The sequence below is a fragment of the Neopelma chrysocephalum genome, unplaced genomic scaffold (genome assembly GCF_003984885.1).
Source record: "Neopelma chrysocephalum unplaced genomic scaffold, ASM398488v2 Primary Assembly neopelma1_74, whole genome shotgun sequence".
NCBI lineage: Eukaryota > Metazoa > Chordata > Aves > Passeriformes > Pipridae > Neopelma > Neopelma chrysocephalum.
Window position 1 is genome coordinate 1824587 of NW_020897735.1, and position 16508 is coordinate 1841094.

Consider the following 16508-nt stretch of genomic DNA (forward strand, 5'->3'; position numbering starts at 1 on the left):
ACATTTTTAATGCCATTCATTTACTGTCCCTTGTTCAGTGGCCTGGGAAGACTTGTTGGCCACCGCTCCATGTGCTGAACAAATGTTCCTCCTGGCCTGTGCTTTAACCTCCTTCACTCTGTCTCTCATCCAAACAGAGTCAGTTCACCCTCCCCTCACCTTGTTAAATATTTAGAAGGTGTGTATCAATCTAAGATGGTCATTCCAGCAGCCCCTGTAGCCAGTGGAGAGGGATCAGTGCCTTTCCAAAGTGCTGAAACCACTGATGTGACCCATCCTTTGGAGACACCTCTCTCTCCTCCAACTACAGAAAGAGCCAGTAACCTTGTTTTAGGATAAAATTCCCCAGATTTAGAGACAAGTGAGCCCTACTCTGATCAAATAAACACTCTGAGGGATGCCCCAGATGAGCAGGGTGGGATCTGCTGCCCAATACTCACGATCCATCCGCCCCCGTCCTCGCCCATGTCGCAGAAGACCTGCAGAGGCTGAGCCTTGTCCCCGTTCACATAAATTGTGTAGAGCCCAGAGGTGGCTTCTCCATTCAGGAGGGCCTGGGAGCAGTCCTTGGGGTAAGGGTAGAGCAGCCCAGCTGCACACACAAGAAAAGACAGAGCAGTGCTTAAAAAAATCAGCAGTTACGAGGAATTTCTAACATGGATGAGTCAGGAAAATCCACTGTGGGCCAATGGCACAGCCAGGAACAGAACCTGGAAACAGGTTTATGATTACATCCTATTAAACATTCACAGGAAACAGTAGATGATGTAAATTTTTCTTTTGGATGTTCTTTTGCCCATCTGTCTGCACTTTGGGAAGTGCTGGGGATGCCAGGTAAGTTCCTATGAGGAGGGAGAGCATCTCCAGCTAAATACTGAAATGTCCTCAGCTCTGGTACAGCAACTTCTGGGTTAAATCAAATCCACCAAACTCTGATCACGGGGCAGAAAAGGGAGGGGGAATATAAAGACAAGCTTTCAACCAAAAATAAATTAATTGGGAGTATTTTGCTAGCAAGCACAATACTAAATATGATATAAAACTGAGCTTTAAAAACCAAGTAAGAGTTGAAATTACAGGGAAATATTAAGCATTTCTTTCTGACAGCGAGCCAAGAGCATCATTGCAGTCAGAACGATTTCTAAACCACAAAAAAGCTTGTGTGTTTTTTTCTTTTTCAATTCTCTCAGGCCATTAACTGTCTCAGCCAATGGTTTCATTAAGTGATGTTACATAGCAGAGGTTTTAACTGTGGCTGCTCACACAGTGGCTGTTGGTCCTTTCCAGGGTGTTGCCCTTCCCTGCCTGTGCCTCAGCTACAGAGAATTTCAGAGAATCATGGAATTGTTAAGGTTGGAAAAGACCTTTAAGATCATTAATCCAATTGTCAACCCAGAACCACCACTGTGCTCACCACTAACCCATATCCCCAAGTGCCACATCCACACATTTTCTGAACACTTCCAGGGATGGTGACTCCACCACTTCCCTGGGCAGCCTGGTCCAAAGCTTTACAACCCTTTCCACGAAGAAAATTTTCCTAATAGTGAATCCAAACCTCCCCTGGTGCCACTTGAGGCTGTGCAAGTTCCCATCACCATCGGGATTTGGAGGGAAGTGGCTCTGCAGGGAGCTACTTCAGTGCTTCCCTCTCACTAATTAGCACACAAATGCATGTTTAGAGTTTAGGCCAGGCTTAAGCACCTGCCTAAATGAGGCTGACACTGGGTGACATGGCTGAAGTCACCCTGGTCAGTCCCTGCTTGTGGCCAATTTACCAAACATCAGCTAAATAGCCCCAGATTTAATTCTTCTCCTATTTCTGTGGACTCTTGGTGGAGCTCCTCCTGCTCTACACAAGCAGTGACTGGGCAGATTTGGGCTGTGTGACTTTTATCAGCACTTTATTTTGGGCTGAGGTTGGTCCAAGCAGGAGGAGGGGGAATGGGAATGGCTGCAGGTCCTGCTGGGCCTGGAAGGCTGGAAACTGTGAAAAGTGAGACAAATGACAGGCAGAGTGTCACAGCTAATACAGAACAACTTCTTTTTCTCAATGTCAGCTGGGAAGTGACCTTCAGAGGAACCAATTTATTCCTGCATCCAGCTCCCTGGAGAGCTGTCCTGTTAGGGCTGGAGCAGGGTGGCTTTGAGACAACCCATCCCAGAAAGAGGAGGAAAAACTGCCCAGAAATTCATCTCCTCAGACCACTGAACTCACTCGTGTTCGTGGTTTGCTTCATTTCAGCTCAAAACACTGATTTGTTTTCACAGCTCAGAGGCAAAGCAGGGTGTCAGCTGGATTTTAAAGAGTTCCTTTTGATATTATCCATGGGAAAGGCAGGATGTTTCATCAGAGAGGGGTGATGGGGGTGAATATTAGTAAAGAATTTCACCCTGCCAGTCTGGGGAAAGCAGATGACAACTCAGGGGGAATTTAGAGACTTGGCACCAACACTACAAGTGCATAATAAAAATAGGATTAAACTCTTCTAAGAGGTCTGTTTGTCCTTATTGCAGAGCTCAGCTCTGTCCTGAGAGCAGTAATTTAGATTATTTCAGCTGTGCAGGTGCTCTAAAGTCCTTACTTGTGGTGAAAACAGTCTGGATTGTTTTGCTCCTCAGGGATCCACTTAAGGCCTGGAGCTTCACTGTGTACTGGGTGGATGGGCTCAGCTCTGCCAGGCTGTAGGAAGTTGTGTCAGGATTTAGGATGACTTCCTATGGAGAGGAAAAATCATACAGAGAGATCTCAGAGAAAAAATAAAAAGCATAATGACCAGAATGGTTACATAATTTAGGCTGTCACATTTTTTTTTGTGGCAATTATTTATGGTATTTTTAACTATCTAGGTTAATTAACACAAAACTATCAATACAAAACTATTAACACAAACTTATTCCTCTAAGATTTTTATCAAGCTAACTTTCCCTAAAAGTTCAATAGAAGTTGCCTGGAAATGAGTCTTTCCCATCATAATGCACGAGCTGTGTGGTTCAAAAGCAAGGCAGCAGAAATGTTTACATGCCTTGAACATGCACGTTGTGAGTGTCATAAAAAATTGGGAATAATCATCCTTTAGGACAAGGAAATGTTACACTCCAGTCTTCAGAAGGCTGCTTTTCTCTCACAGTAAAAGACTGATTTGCAGTGTGCTTAGGCAATTTGCCTTCCTGGAATTCAGAACTGTCTCTGATGTACCAGGCTGGGTATCCAAAATTGTTTTTTTTTTTCTTGGAATTCACCTGGTTCATATTTAAGCACTTGGTGTAACCTTATTATTAGGAACAGAATAAAATCATTGGAGAACAAGAGGCACTTCCAAAGGTGATTCATCCTGCCTTAGAAGACCCCAGGGATGGATCCTGCTGAGTTTAGAAAGGGGAATGCCATCCTTTGGGGTGTGTGAGCTTGTTCCATGACACAGGTTTGGAATGAGGAAAAACCCTTGTTTGTGCTTTTATCTGCATTGTGGAGAGATGAGTGTCAAAATTCAGCTCCTGTTCCAGGGAATAATGAAGGAAAGTACTTAAGCAGGTTCTAAATGCATTTGTGTTCAGTCTGGCCCTGAAAGAGGTAGGTAGCATTTTACTATATTTGATTTAAGGCACATGATTATGGCCCATTGCTGGACACTTCAGAGCATCTCTGCTGCCCAGTTTTGAGGCAAAACCCTCTGGTTTGGTGCTGTACCTTGACTCTGCCATCAATGGACTCGTAAATCAGGAGATACCCAGTGACTGGAGCACGTGGAGGCCTCCAGGACATCAGAGCTGTTTCTGACTGAACCTCAGTGGCGCTTAAATCTCTTGGAGCATCCAGTTCTGAGGGAGACACCAGAGCAATCACAGTCACATCTCTAAGGAGCTGAACACACTGACTCTCTTATGGGCACCATATTCAAACAGGTCAGGAAAGCAAACCTTTCCTCCCCGGAAATTTGAAATTAAAAAAAAACCATTTCAACCTAAATTTGGTGATTAAAAAGCGATATTGCCATTAGGAGGTTAAACATAAAGGTATTTACTGTATCTAAGTTAAAATATTGGCTTGTCCCAGGCCTTTTAGCTTATAAGCAGTTGCATGGAAGTGTTTTTGGAAACAGAGTTGTGCATGTCATTATTTCACACAAGAAGACAGATTGGTATTGATATATAAATAAATATGTATGTACTTATATATATATAAAAACTATATATATAAATTATACACAAATACATATTTATATAGTATATACTATACTATTAAATATTATATATTATACAATGTATAAATATTATATATTTATATAGTATATGCTATAAATATATAATAGATACATATACATTATATATATATTATATGTATATATACAAATATATTATATATTTATATAATATATATTTGTACAATATATATACAATATATTATATATATTTATATAGACAATATATAAATAAAATAAAATAAAATATAATGAAATAAAACTTTGGTACTAATGATGACTCTTTTGAAGAGGAAAACTTTTCATACTTGGTCTGGCTACACATTCCCTTCTCCACTGTGATTATAACTCTAGACTGGGGTGGTTCAGCTCTTGGCTCTTGAGTTAATGCCCTGGGACAAGCCAAGTACAGTCAGGAAAATGAGGAATATCCATGATTTCATTGATGCTCATGGAAAACCAACTGGGCACCTTCAACACTGGCACCCCGACATCAGCCCCCAGAGAAAAGCTCCTGCTTTGTGTGAGAGTCTCTCGAGTTGGTGACACAGAACCACCTCTGGGCTTCCACCAGAGCAAACAAGATGCAAATGCTGCCAACACCCAGGTTTGTAGCGAAAAAAGTACAGTGTGCTGCCTGACTTGACTCAAGCAGAGGCAGGTGGGACTGGCAGAGGTGGCAGCTGTCCCTGCAGGAGGGTGGGACACACCTGTGGTGAACTGTGTGGAGAGGGTCTCGCTCCTCTGCGCGTCCTTCAGCGCGTGGACGCTCAGCGTGTACTGGGTGGCAGGCTGGAGACCCTTCAGGTCATACTCCACAGTGTTCCCTGACACCATCTGGGTGACTTCTGGCTCTGAGAAGAAAACACAGAAGAGATGAAGACAAGAAAATGAGAAGAGATGCATCATTCAGACATTCATGCCACGCTCAACTCCACTGGTTTATTCACCAATTTGTTTTTTTACTAGCTGGGTGCAATTGCAAAATAGTAAAAGCCCAGAGCCCAGCTCTGTGCTGACACCTCTGCTGGCTCTGAATTAACACCAGAGACCTTTATCTAAAAGTATGAGCACTCTCTAGCGTTCACAAGAATTATAACACCACCTTTGCTCTGCAAGAATCTCACTTCTCTCTGTTCGTGGCTGAATCGAAAGTGCTCAACCAAAATGAGCATTTTTAAAATGCTTCCAGCAAGGCACCTCCTTCAAATAACAGCCCCCTGTCACCTGGTCGTGGCCCCAAGGCTGCCAGAGCTCAAGAAGTGTTTGAACAACACTCTCAGTGACAGAGTGGCATTGTTGGGGTGTCCAGGAGTTGGACTGGATGATCCTGGAGGATCATCAGGATCATCAGAATCACAGGATATGCTGTGATTCTCTGATCTTCCTGGCACCTCCTCCTGAGCACACTTTGAGAGCTGTAACCCCCATCTCCCCAGCCACCCCTGACTCTTCTCACCTTCCTCAGAAGCATAGGACACCACATAATTATCCACAGCAGCAATTGCTGGCTGCCAGGTTGCCAGAGCCTCAGAGTCGGTGATGTTCACCACCACCAGGCCTGAGGGGCTGTCCAGAGCTGGAAAAAAAAAAACAGATTGAAGAAATTCGACAAATATTCTCGACTCTGTTGTAAATATATGGTGGAAAATGCCTTGGTGCAGCTTTTATGATCCCCTTTGGAATTGTGGAGTTCCTCGGGGAAGACGTCAGTGCCTATAAAGAGACATCAAAAGCCTCCACTGGAAAGGGAGGTCGATGCTCGGGGAGATGAAACACTGGGAACAGAGAGAACTAACCATGTTCTCAGATCAGCCTCAATACCATCAATCTTAACAGCTCTGTCAGAGCTGACGTATTTCTCTCCACACTCTCAAATCTGGGCTGTTTTTGGAGCAAACTCAGGAGACAGAGCTGGGAAAAATAACTAAAGTGATGATAACTGATGGCCACTGTGACCTTCCAGCAGCTTGCCCTGCAAGTTTGAAATAAATCAATCCACAGCCAGCCAACCACCCAAAATCTCCCCATGTCCTTCCCTGACTCCTTGTGGGACTCTATTTTTCTTGTGGGTTTATTCTCTCCCAGAAATAGGATGGATCTCTACCTCCAGTACACCTGGAATGGGCTACAAATCTCCTGTTATTATCCAACACTCATAATCTTGCTCCTTCTCTGGATGCTTGTTAAACCCCCAAAAATAAAGAATGAAGGGTGCAGGGAGGGGTGAGCAGGAGCAGAGTGGAGCCTCATTTCCTGCAGGGACATTTAAAGTTTCATTGAAGAAAAAAAAACAGGAGAGAGAATGTTTTTATGCTTAAAACAGGTTGGAACATGGGAGATGTGGAGTTTGACTCCACGGCAGAAACTGGTCTCATCGTTGCTCCCTCATCTCAAAAATGGCATTAATTAAACTCCTGGGTTTTTTTCTGCTGAATTAGGGCTGTAAATACAGGAATTGTATTCCACAAGTTGGTTCAGCACTTAGGAAGTGGGAACCTGATCAAACTCACAGGTTCTACGCTCATCTAAAATGCAAAGGCACAAAGAAGGAGCGGGCAAAAAGCTTCTCAGGGTTCGTGTGGACAGCAAAAATGGGATCTCAGTGGCTCTGCAGGTGAGACATTTGAAAGCCTGCTATTTCCTCCTTCTGGATTACCTGTTTTCAGGATGCCAGAGATGGGTTCACTCTCCTCAAAGCCTTTCACAGAGATGATGCTGACATTGTAATCCACACCTGGGACCAGCTTCACCAGCTTGGTCCTTGTCTTGCTTCCATCGACTGTAACAACACTTGGAGTTCCTGGGAAGAGGCCAAATGCCAAGGGATTAGTGACACAACACTCCAGTAAAAGCTTGAAGGATGTATTTCTAGGTAAAGCCATTATGCCCTTGTACAGGAAGAGGAGACTTTTCCCAGCTAGTTACAATCACTGATATCCAAGAGAAGCCTCAGGGCAAAATACTGATGCATAACACCCAAATCTAAGAAATTGGTTTGTGTTCAGGAAGAAAAAAGTGACATTTCTGGTGGAAGGTGTCTCTGCCCGTGGCAGGGGGTTGAATGAGATGAGCTTTAAGGTCCCTTCAGCCCAAACTAGTTTGTAATTTCAGGATTTCTGCTCAGAAAAATCTAATTTCAAGAACAAGGCGTAAGAAGAAAACACAGCACTCTCCCCATGGAAATTCAAACATCTGCAAGGACAGGACTTGAAGTTTAGACCTGCTTTGTTTCTGGTAAGGGCTGGACATTCCTCCTTTACCCAATTCATTTTGAATAAGGATACACCATACAGTATTTTAAGAGGTGCTGTATGTGTGGTGAAGACTTAGGACACATATTTATTTCAAATTCTGGGTTTATTCCAGGGTAGCACTTAGACAAGTGCCTAACTCTATGATTGTGGATTCCTTTTCTTCTGTGGAACCACTGTATATTTAAAATTACACATATGCTTACAGTTCATATTGTCTGAAGGCATAAATCTTTAATTGTCTCTGGCAACAGCATGACTATTTTGTTCCTGACATCTCTAGTGTTTGTTCTTTAGCTGTTTCCCTTTAGAGATGTCCCTAAATGATGCTAAAAATCGGTTTAAGTTTCGGGAGTTTTTAAAGTTGAACACTAAACCAGAGCTATAACGGGTGGGATGAGACAACCCTGAGGAGAACTGAGTAAAATCACTGCGCTGGAAAACTCTTATAACCATGGATTATGATTTCCAAGGGCCATCTTTTCCAATATGCTCAGCTCATAAAGTGCCTGAAAAATAACGAGACAGTTTGGAATGAGGAGGAGGCTCAGAGAGAGACATATTAGGAGTAGAACCATTCCAGCACCTCCCTCAGAGCTCCCTCACGAGCCTTGTCCATGGGATGTGGGTGTTGTTGGTTACACACCCACCCTCCTGGTGTGCAGGAAAAAGAGGTGATCTGTGTAAAATCCTTTGGGATGTGCACTGAGATGGGGATGTCAGCATAACAAACACTTTTTGCTCACCCTCTTGCCTCGTTGTCCCTGCTCAGAGTCACTCACCTCCCGTGACAGGGACGTAGGAGATCCTGAAGGTGTCCACTCGGGAGCGGGGGGGTGTCCAGCTCACTGTGGCGGCGTTTTCAGTGATGTCCGAGAAAGAAATTCCCTTGGGAGACCCCACGACTGTCAGAGGAGAACACACCACACAGAAAGGGAAGGTAAAACATTTGTTCATCACTCCTTAGTGCTGGAATACTGATTTGTCTCATCCCTCCGTCCCAAGAGCTGGTTTTACCAAAATTCTGTCCTAAACAACACCAATGCAGGGAGCACCAAACTGCTCATGGTTTTATCACAGCAACAACTTGTTTGGTCTAAATTCTCCTGTTTTCAGGACCATTGCAGTAGTACATAACTTAAAAATACAACTTTATTACAGCAATAACTTGTTTGGTCTAAATTCTCCTGTTTTCAGGACCATTGCAGTAGTACATAACTTAAAAATACAACATGTAACTACATAACAGTAACAGAGATTTCAGTGTTAGAACAAAGCATGGAGGAACACGTACAGAAATGCCATTCTATTACCCCAGGAAATACTGTATTTAGTGTTTTTTCTACCTCCGTTTCACTTGGAATGATTTTTAGACCTTCCATTGAGTCCCAGAGCCGAAATTTTACCGAAGTGACCCAAATTTAAGATGAAAGCAATATGTACCTGAAATATTCCATTTTGAGGCTTAATTAAGCTCCTCTAAAACAAGCATGGAAAGGGCTTCTGGAAGGATGTGGTGGAGGGACCTGTCACTCCAAGGTTTACATTTACACTTCCAAACTTTCCAGCTTTTTTGGCTGTAACCAAAACAACTCTGATGTGCTAAAAAAAAATAAATTGCACACACAGAGTAGCACAAAGAGGAGAGATACCAAACATCAGCCACGTTAAGAGGAGTGGAGACAGGCTGAGGGCAGGGGAAGGGGGGCAAGAGGAGGGAAAAAATGGGACTGTGCTGGAAATAGCTTGGAAAGAACATGTCTGAGGGAAAGAGTCAGAGGGCTGTTTGTTCCATGTGTCCCCAAAGCTCCAGCAGCCTTGCACTAAATCAGCTGGAAGGCAAGGAAAGAAAAACAACTGAGCTCTGCAGAGAAATGTAAATTATTCCTCTGGAGCTCACCAGACATGTTGAGTTTGTGGGGTTTGCTCACGTGGAAAAGCCAAGGAAAGGAAAGAATTAAAGATAACAAAGCAAGGTGGGGCTGGAAAGGCTACAGGGCACACAGAGGTGTTCCTGTTTGAAGGGCAGTCTGAGGGAAACTGAAGAGCACAAAGAAAAACTGGGCAAGAGAGAGAAGTGAAAATCACATTGATTTGGCTTCACATTAGAGGTGCCCTGAGTGGTTGAAGAAAAGTGCTCTTTGGAGACCAAAGAGATGGACCAGCACTCGATTTGCACACACATGGGGAATTCCAGCCTTTCCCAGGACATAAAATAACCAATCCATCCCACTTGGACTCTGCTGGGCACAATTCCACGGAGCTCATGCGTGTTTTCTGTACCAGGTGCATAACAAACAGTGGTAAGAACAGCTTTGACTACATGAGTTTTCCACAAACCCAGCTGCCTCAACAGCAGCAACTTTCCTGGGAGAGAAACTGGCAAAAAAAAAATCCATTGATGGACCATCAGAGCATCAGTCTTAGAATGAGTCCCAGAGATGTAAGAGAGCAGTACCTTTGAGCACAGAGAAATTAAAAAGAAGCAAAGAAAATCATCTTCTTGAGCTACCTGAAAGCCAAAATGAAGCAGGCAGAGAAAATGGCCAGTGTGCTTCTGGCTTGTCACTCATAGAGGACCCCAGCTCATCTGCTGGGCAGGTACAGGTAATTAATTACCTTTATCCTCCAGCATCATTCTCCAAGAGCTGTATGAGAGACAGAACCTTCCTGGGAGGCTGCTAAAGCCCCCATGGCTGTTATTCATTAGGGATGGGTTTTGTTAATTGTTCTTTCATTCCCAACAAACTGGAGTTTGTTGTTCACTGGCTTTGTCCTCCTAAGCAGCAGGAAGCAGCAGGTTGCATTTATCATGTATAAAGAGCAGGTGAATCGTTCTGGGATCATCTCAGATGAAAAATGCTGTCACAGTGTGGCAAAACATCATCAGGAGAAGAGGGAAGCAGCAGCATGGAACCCATATTTCCTACAGAGGAAATGAAGTGGCCCACAGCTGTGCTGTGGTCCCAGGGTGGGGGCTGAAATGCATTTTAACTGACATTTTACAGAGGAATTTCTGAAAGACACCGAGAGCAGCAGTGGGCAAATCCCCCTGTGCCACCTTGGTCAGACCCTGCAGGTCTGTGTGCTGCTGCCTTGCACTGCAGTGATTTACAATGTTTGACATCACAGCAGGATTGATGAGGGTAAAATGCCAGGCTGCTGCAGAGGGCAGGGACAGGGGGTGTCATCAGCACCCTAAAGAGGATTATTGTCAGCAGCTCTGGGGGAAAACTGTTGCTGTTCACTTGTACACACGAGTCAATTATGGAGGAAGAACTCCTTGTGATGGGTGTGGGAAGACATTTATTGTCAACTCCCATGCCCAGTGGTTTCCCATCACCTTCCTGGTGTGATGGGAGGGAGATCACCTCAGCCTCCAAGCAAGGTACCAGCTGTAGGACCAACACAAGAGACATAGTAAAATGTTATTTTACTCTCTCCTCTACTAAAGCTAAAGATTTTCTAGCTGATTTATTCCTTGCTCACCTCTACAAAGGTCTGAATCAAGTGTGGCTGAATACAAGCCTGTTTGAATTACCCCTTCAGGGATGGAAATATTTCTTTGCAACCACACTGGAAATGCTATAAATATACACATGTTCATGCAATAATCAACTCCTAAAAAAGAAATTAGTTTGATGCCTTGGCAGCCCAACCACCCAAATGTGGTGTAACCTGCAGTCTGAATTATTGAGCTGGATTTTTGTGGCTCCAGCTCTATTGTCAATTATCCATGGGCTGTTTCCAGCTGACAAACATCTTTTGGGCTATTGGCTTCAGGAGGTGCCATAAATCTCCCTGAAAGAAGTGAATAAGAATGTAGTCATGAGGAAAATGATAAGTCTTGGTGGTTTACCATAAATATCCTGGAAGTCAGGGAACATGGGGACATGCTGATCCCAAGTGCAGTGGACTTTAAACATCCCTCTCTGTTAGGAGTCCGGCTGCAGGAGCCCAGAGAGCAGAGGGTTGTGAGGGATGCATGTCCTGCTTCCTGTAAATGTCTGGGTGAGTGAGGGTGTGCCCAGGCTGTTTATCCAAGGGATTTGATGGCACTCAGAGGAGCTGGGCACAAATGTGCCTTTCTGTGCTCACAGCTGGCCCCAGAATCAGGGGGAAGCAGGAGGCTCTTTCAGGAAAGGCTGCTCAATACCGACCTGTTGCTGCCCTTTTCCTGGGTGCTGCCTGGAGTTCTGGGACAGCTGGGAAAATACTCCTTTTAGGGATTCCTGTTGGCTTCCTCACACACTAAACTTGGAACTTAGAACCACGTCCTGAGTTGGAAGGGACTCACCAGGACCATCCAGTCCAACCCTGGCCCTGCACAGACACCCCAACAATCCCACCCTGTCCCTCAGAGCGTTGTCCAAACCCTCCTGGAGCTCTGGCAGCCTTGGTGCTGTGCCCACTGCCCTGGGGAGCCTGGTCAGTGCCAACCACCCTCTGGGGGAAGAACCTTTTCCTGAGATCCAACCTGACCCTGCCCTGACACAGCTCCAGCCGTTCCCTGGGTCCTGTCCCTGCTCACACAGAGCAGAGCTCAGAGCTGCCCCTCGTGAGGAAGTTGCAGACCCTGACGAGGTCTCCCCTCAGAGACTTGTCCCCTTCCTGTTCCCCTCCTCCTGGAATGAAGCAGATTTGAAATAACCACTTTTTTGTATCAGCAAGCTCAGAATTTTTAAAAGAGTGAATCTGGCTCATGGGACACGGATTCATTTGCTTTAGGTTTAAATATGTTTCAAAATGAAATCATGACTTTAGTGGGGAAAAAAAATGAAGCACTTCATTCTTATGTGCCAAAATGAAATGCTTCAATTATGAACCCAAATCAGAGCTTTGATATTGCCAGAAACTCAAGTCAATTTGAATTATTGAGCACATGTTGCTCCCAGTAAGATCAGTCTAAGTTAATGGTGCTGAGGCCTTTGCTGATCAAGGCATAAATAAAACTTCTCAGTGGCTCTGGTAAATTCACTTTGTCATAATTCTTTTCTAGGGAGGTAAATTGTTGTGCAGTGCTGAGATGTAATTAGCCACAGGAAATCCCTGAAAAAGGCTGATGCAGAGACAATATTTCTTGGCCCTCAAAGACAGCGCTTTAACTGCCAGACTCTGCTGCCTAATTCCAGATCATGAAAGTAATTCAATTAAACCATATTAAATAGACAGTGATGAAGCTGCAGAATCCGAGACTGGTTATAAACAACCACATTGAGCCAGTGGATCAGGGATATGCAGGAGACAGCTCAGGAACAGCACGAGCTGGCCGTGAAAATGAGAGGTGCTGAAAAGAACAGGAATTAATGGGTCACACTTTTCCTACTGCAAAGACAATACCTGTGGTTGCTACTGCATTTACAGGCTGGGAACGTTGTCCACTGCTAAGTCCATAGAGCTCAATCTCGTACTCAGTACCCTCTTTGAGCCCTGTTATATCCTGGGTGCGCTCGTGGCCTGGGATTATCAGCTCCAGTGGGTCAGATTTCCTCTTGGTGTCCCTGATTTTTAGAACAAAACTGTTGAAAACCCCGTCATCTGCAGTCCAGGAGAGGCGGAATCCATCCGGGGTGGCATCTGAAACCAGCAGGTTGTCGACCTCGGGTTCTGCTTCTAAAAAAGGAGGAGATAGCAGCAGGGAGAAGAAATGGGGGTTTAATGAGTTGATCAGAGACCTGCCTGAGGCCTGGCTATAGCACACTGCAAGAATCCAACCACAGTTCAAAGCAAGGGAAACAATCTGCCAGCTAGTGAAAAAAAATAAATAAAAGAGATTATTAGTGTTATAAACATACCAAAGGGGATAAATGTGAGTGTGTGCAGGCCCATTCCAGCTCTCACTCTTGAACAGCAAATCCACTGCATGGACATACAACCTTTGTCTCCAACATGCAAAGTTACACATGCTAATGGTGCATTTTTCCCTCCCTACCTACGTGACACCTTCATGTACAATAAAAACAAGCTTGTTATAGAACTGCAGGCATGCCTGGAACACTGTCAGGCCTCTCTCTGTTAGAACAACACAGAAGCCACTGGAAAGAGTCTTTTTCTCCATGCAAACCCCTTGTTTCATGCACTTCTGGCATCCGTGATGCTTCTGGTCAGATGAGTCCTTTGCTGTTAAACAACTGCTGAAGCAGCAAAGGGGAATCATGAAAAATCCACATCCCTCACACAGCACACTTCAATCCAAATGCAAGACCTACTGTCTTTAGTGAATGAACCCATTCAAAAGGATCCCAGGAGCTGTAAAATATTAATTACCTGCAAAACATCTTTAACTCAGTGTGCTCATTACCTTGACAAATGCTGCTGGAGCTGCTACTGTCTTACAGCATCTCCAGTGCAATTCCTCCTTCCACAGACAGACATTCCTCTTTATTTTCTCACAAACCTCCAACCAGGTAACCCCCAGCTTTACTGCTGCATGTGCAGATGAGAACTGATGGTTGTGGGGCCAGAGGATCTGCAAGGATTTTCCAAGGAAGCTCAAGTGCTGCTGGAAAACAGCAGCTCTGATGTGGCTGGAAACGAGCTGTTGTGTGGAGAGAGATGCCAACTTTATAGGCGGCAACAACCACATTCGACAGGCTGTGGGTGGAACCCACAGAGAGAGGGAAAGGAAGGAGGCCATGGCAAGAGATCCATGACCTCCTGAAGGTCCTGATGGTTGGCAGGTTGGAGGATGCTGATGTTGTGGGAGAATGCTGATGTGCCCAGCAGCTGTTAACAAGAGGAGCTCCCGTTCTCGTTAACGAGACATGCAGCCATTCTTCTTTCAAGACTTTGGTTAGAAGGACCTGCAAGACCAGACACTTTCACCCCTCAAGCCCCAACATGCTCCTCGACAGGATCCCTCATCAAATCAAAAGGAAAACAAGTTAAAAGGCCCAGAATTCCCCTGGTGCACCTGCCAGTCCCGAGGGGTTACGTGGAGCCACGATGCAGAGAAGGATGCAAAAGCCAAGGTTTGCTTTGCAAATGGATGGCACGAAACATCTCCCACGGGAGAAGGAAAGCAAGAGAGGGTGGAGGAGAACAATTTGCTCACATCAAAATACCTGTGACAGCCAGAGCGCTCAGGGGCTTTGTTTGGTGCCCCTTGGCAAAGCCATAAAGCACAACCTCATAGCCAATGCCAGTTATGAGGCCTTTAAGCTTCAGTTGGCGCTGGGCTCCCGAAAGGAGGAACTCCTGGGGGTCCAGCAGCTTGCCAGAGTCCACCACGACCACTAGAAAGCTGTCAAAGGCATTCTCCGATGCCATCCACGACACTGTGAACCCATAGGGGTTAATGTCAGACACAGTGAGGTTTCCCAGTGGGGGCATGGCCTCTGAAAGAAGGGAAGGTGCAAAAACACACACACATACAAAAAAAAAAAAAAAGAAGCGAAAAATTTGGTGAATTAGAAAGTGTCACTGGTTCCACCAAACAAAAACCCACATTTTCCCCCAAAGCACGGATTGAATAGAAGTGCAGAGCCAGGACCACAGGATGAGGATTTTCAATGGAGTCTCCACTTAGATGCTCAATTTCTAATTTTCATCAAGAGTGTCTCAGCACCTCAACTCAAGCTCCATTGAAATTCCTTCCAAGCTCATTTCTCCTGTTAACATGCACTGGGAGACAGTTACAACCAAAACTGCCTTAGAAATGCTGTACAGAAGCTTTAATTTCCTTCCACTTGTCTCACCATCAGTGCTTCAGGGACAAGCCTCAACTTTGGCACTCACAGCTCCTGTATTTTGCTTCTTTACCTCTCTACTTCACATGAATATCCCCAGCTTTCATTTTCAGTGGTGGAGGGGTCAGAGATGCCAGAAGCAGGACATTAATCTGTCAGGGTCATACCTAGTGGGACATGTTGACAACCTAAAGAAATTCCAGTGAGAGTTTTTTTTAATTTTCACATCAGCATGACTTTAGTCAAAGGCAAAAGACGTGGATCAACTCTTCAAAACTTATCCACCAAGACTCAGGGGAAAAAAAAAAAGGCTGAAATTTCACAAGATTCTCGGTGTATTTTTCTCACTCAAAATCTGACAGGTCAAATAGGAAAATCAACTTGCTCTGCTAAGCCCTGGCCTTGATCCTGCAGCCCAGGCATTGCTTGTATTTCTCTACACTGTTTGTCCAACCTGCTCTGTTGGCTCAGGACCTGACTCATCCCATCTTCCAACCACTCAAATTCCACTCACTTAAGAAAATACCAGTTAGTTAAAGACAGAACCTTTTCCTGAAAAGGGCTTTGGGTTTGGTTTTCACATTTCACAACCACCGAAACTGATGTTGTTGGAATTTGGCATAAAAATTCCCTCCTGAAGTGTTATAATTTGGAACTCCTCGTGTTTTAATATTTACACATTTAGGTGCCAGGGATTCAGCTCGAATTCACTCAGTTTTGAGACGTTTCTGCATCTTAATCACTTATAATCAAGCAATCCCAAAGACTCACAGTTTGGGTTTGTCTCTGGGAGGGTGGGTAAAAAAATACAGAGCCCAAACTGCTGAAATGATTTTCCTGGGATGGGTGTTGGGTGATACCAACACTCTGAACCAGCAGGTTTCTGTGAGCCACTGGCACATCCTCCTGCCAAGTAAGGTGTCCCATGTTTCCCTTGCTGTGGAAAGCCTTCTCTCTCAATCCCAATTTTCAAACCAGTCTGTTTTTCTATGATTCTTTTCCAGTAGCACATACTGGCCACATGATTCATAGAAGGTGAACTCTGTGGTGTTTATTCAATCATTTAGGAGGCTGATCCCGGTCAAAACTCAGGCAAAAATACTCAGACATAAGGGATGTGCCGAGGGGACACCATGGGATAGAAGATCTTCTAAAATCCAGGTCTCTCTGGGATCCTTCAGGTGCAACTACAGATGCAAATTTTCCCCTCAAACTTCAGGCATTAAAAACATTATGAGAGATGTGAGAAAGACTGCAGAGGGCTCTTAATCCAGAATGGTTTGGGTTGGAAGGAATCTTAAAGATCCTCTCATCCCACCCTCTGCCATGGGCAGGGACACCTCCCACTAGCCCAGGTTGCTCCA

The 16508-nt window shown here is 44.7% G+C and overlaps 1 protein-coding gene across 4 annotated transcripts in view; it reads right to left on the reverse strand.

The window, feature by feature from the left end:
- TNC (tenascin C) overlaps positions 1-16508 on the reverse strand; it is a 73764-nt gene that overhangs the window by 6109 nt on the left and 51147 nt on the right. For 3 of the 4 annotated variants that reach the window (XM_027687595.1, XM_027687596.1, XM_027687597.1), the window contains 8 exons: positions 12797-13069; positions 8239-8361; positions 6862-7005; positions 5662-5781; positions 4913-5056; positions 3692-3822; positions 2586-2718; positions 441-592 (listed from right to left, as the gene is read on the reverse strand). In XM_027687595.1, coding sequence (XP_027543396.1) covers positions 441-592; positions 2586-2718; positions 3692-3822; positions 4913-5056; positions 5662-5781; positions 6862-7005; positions 8239-8361; positions 12797-13069 — 1220 coding nt within the window. The remainder of the gene's footprint in view (positions 1-440; positions 593-2585; positions 2719-3691; positions 3823-4912; positions 5057-5661; positions 5782-6861; positions 7006-8238; positions 8362-12796; positions 13070-16508) is intronic. The other variant, XM_027687598.1, reaches the window with a different exon arrangement.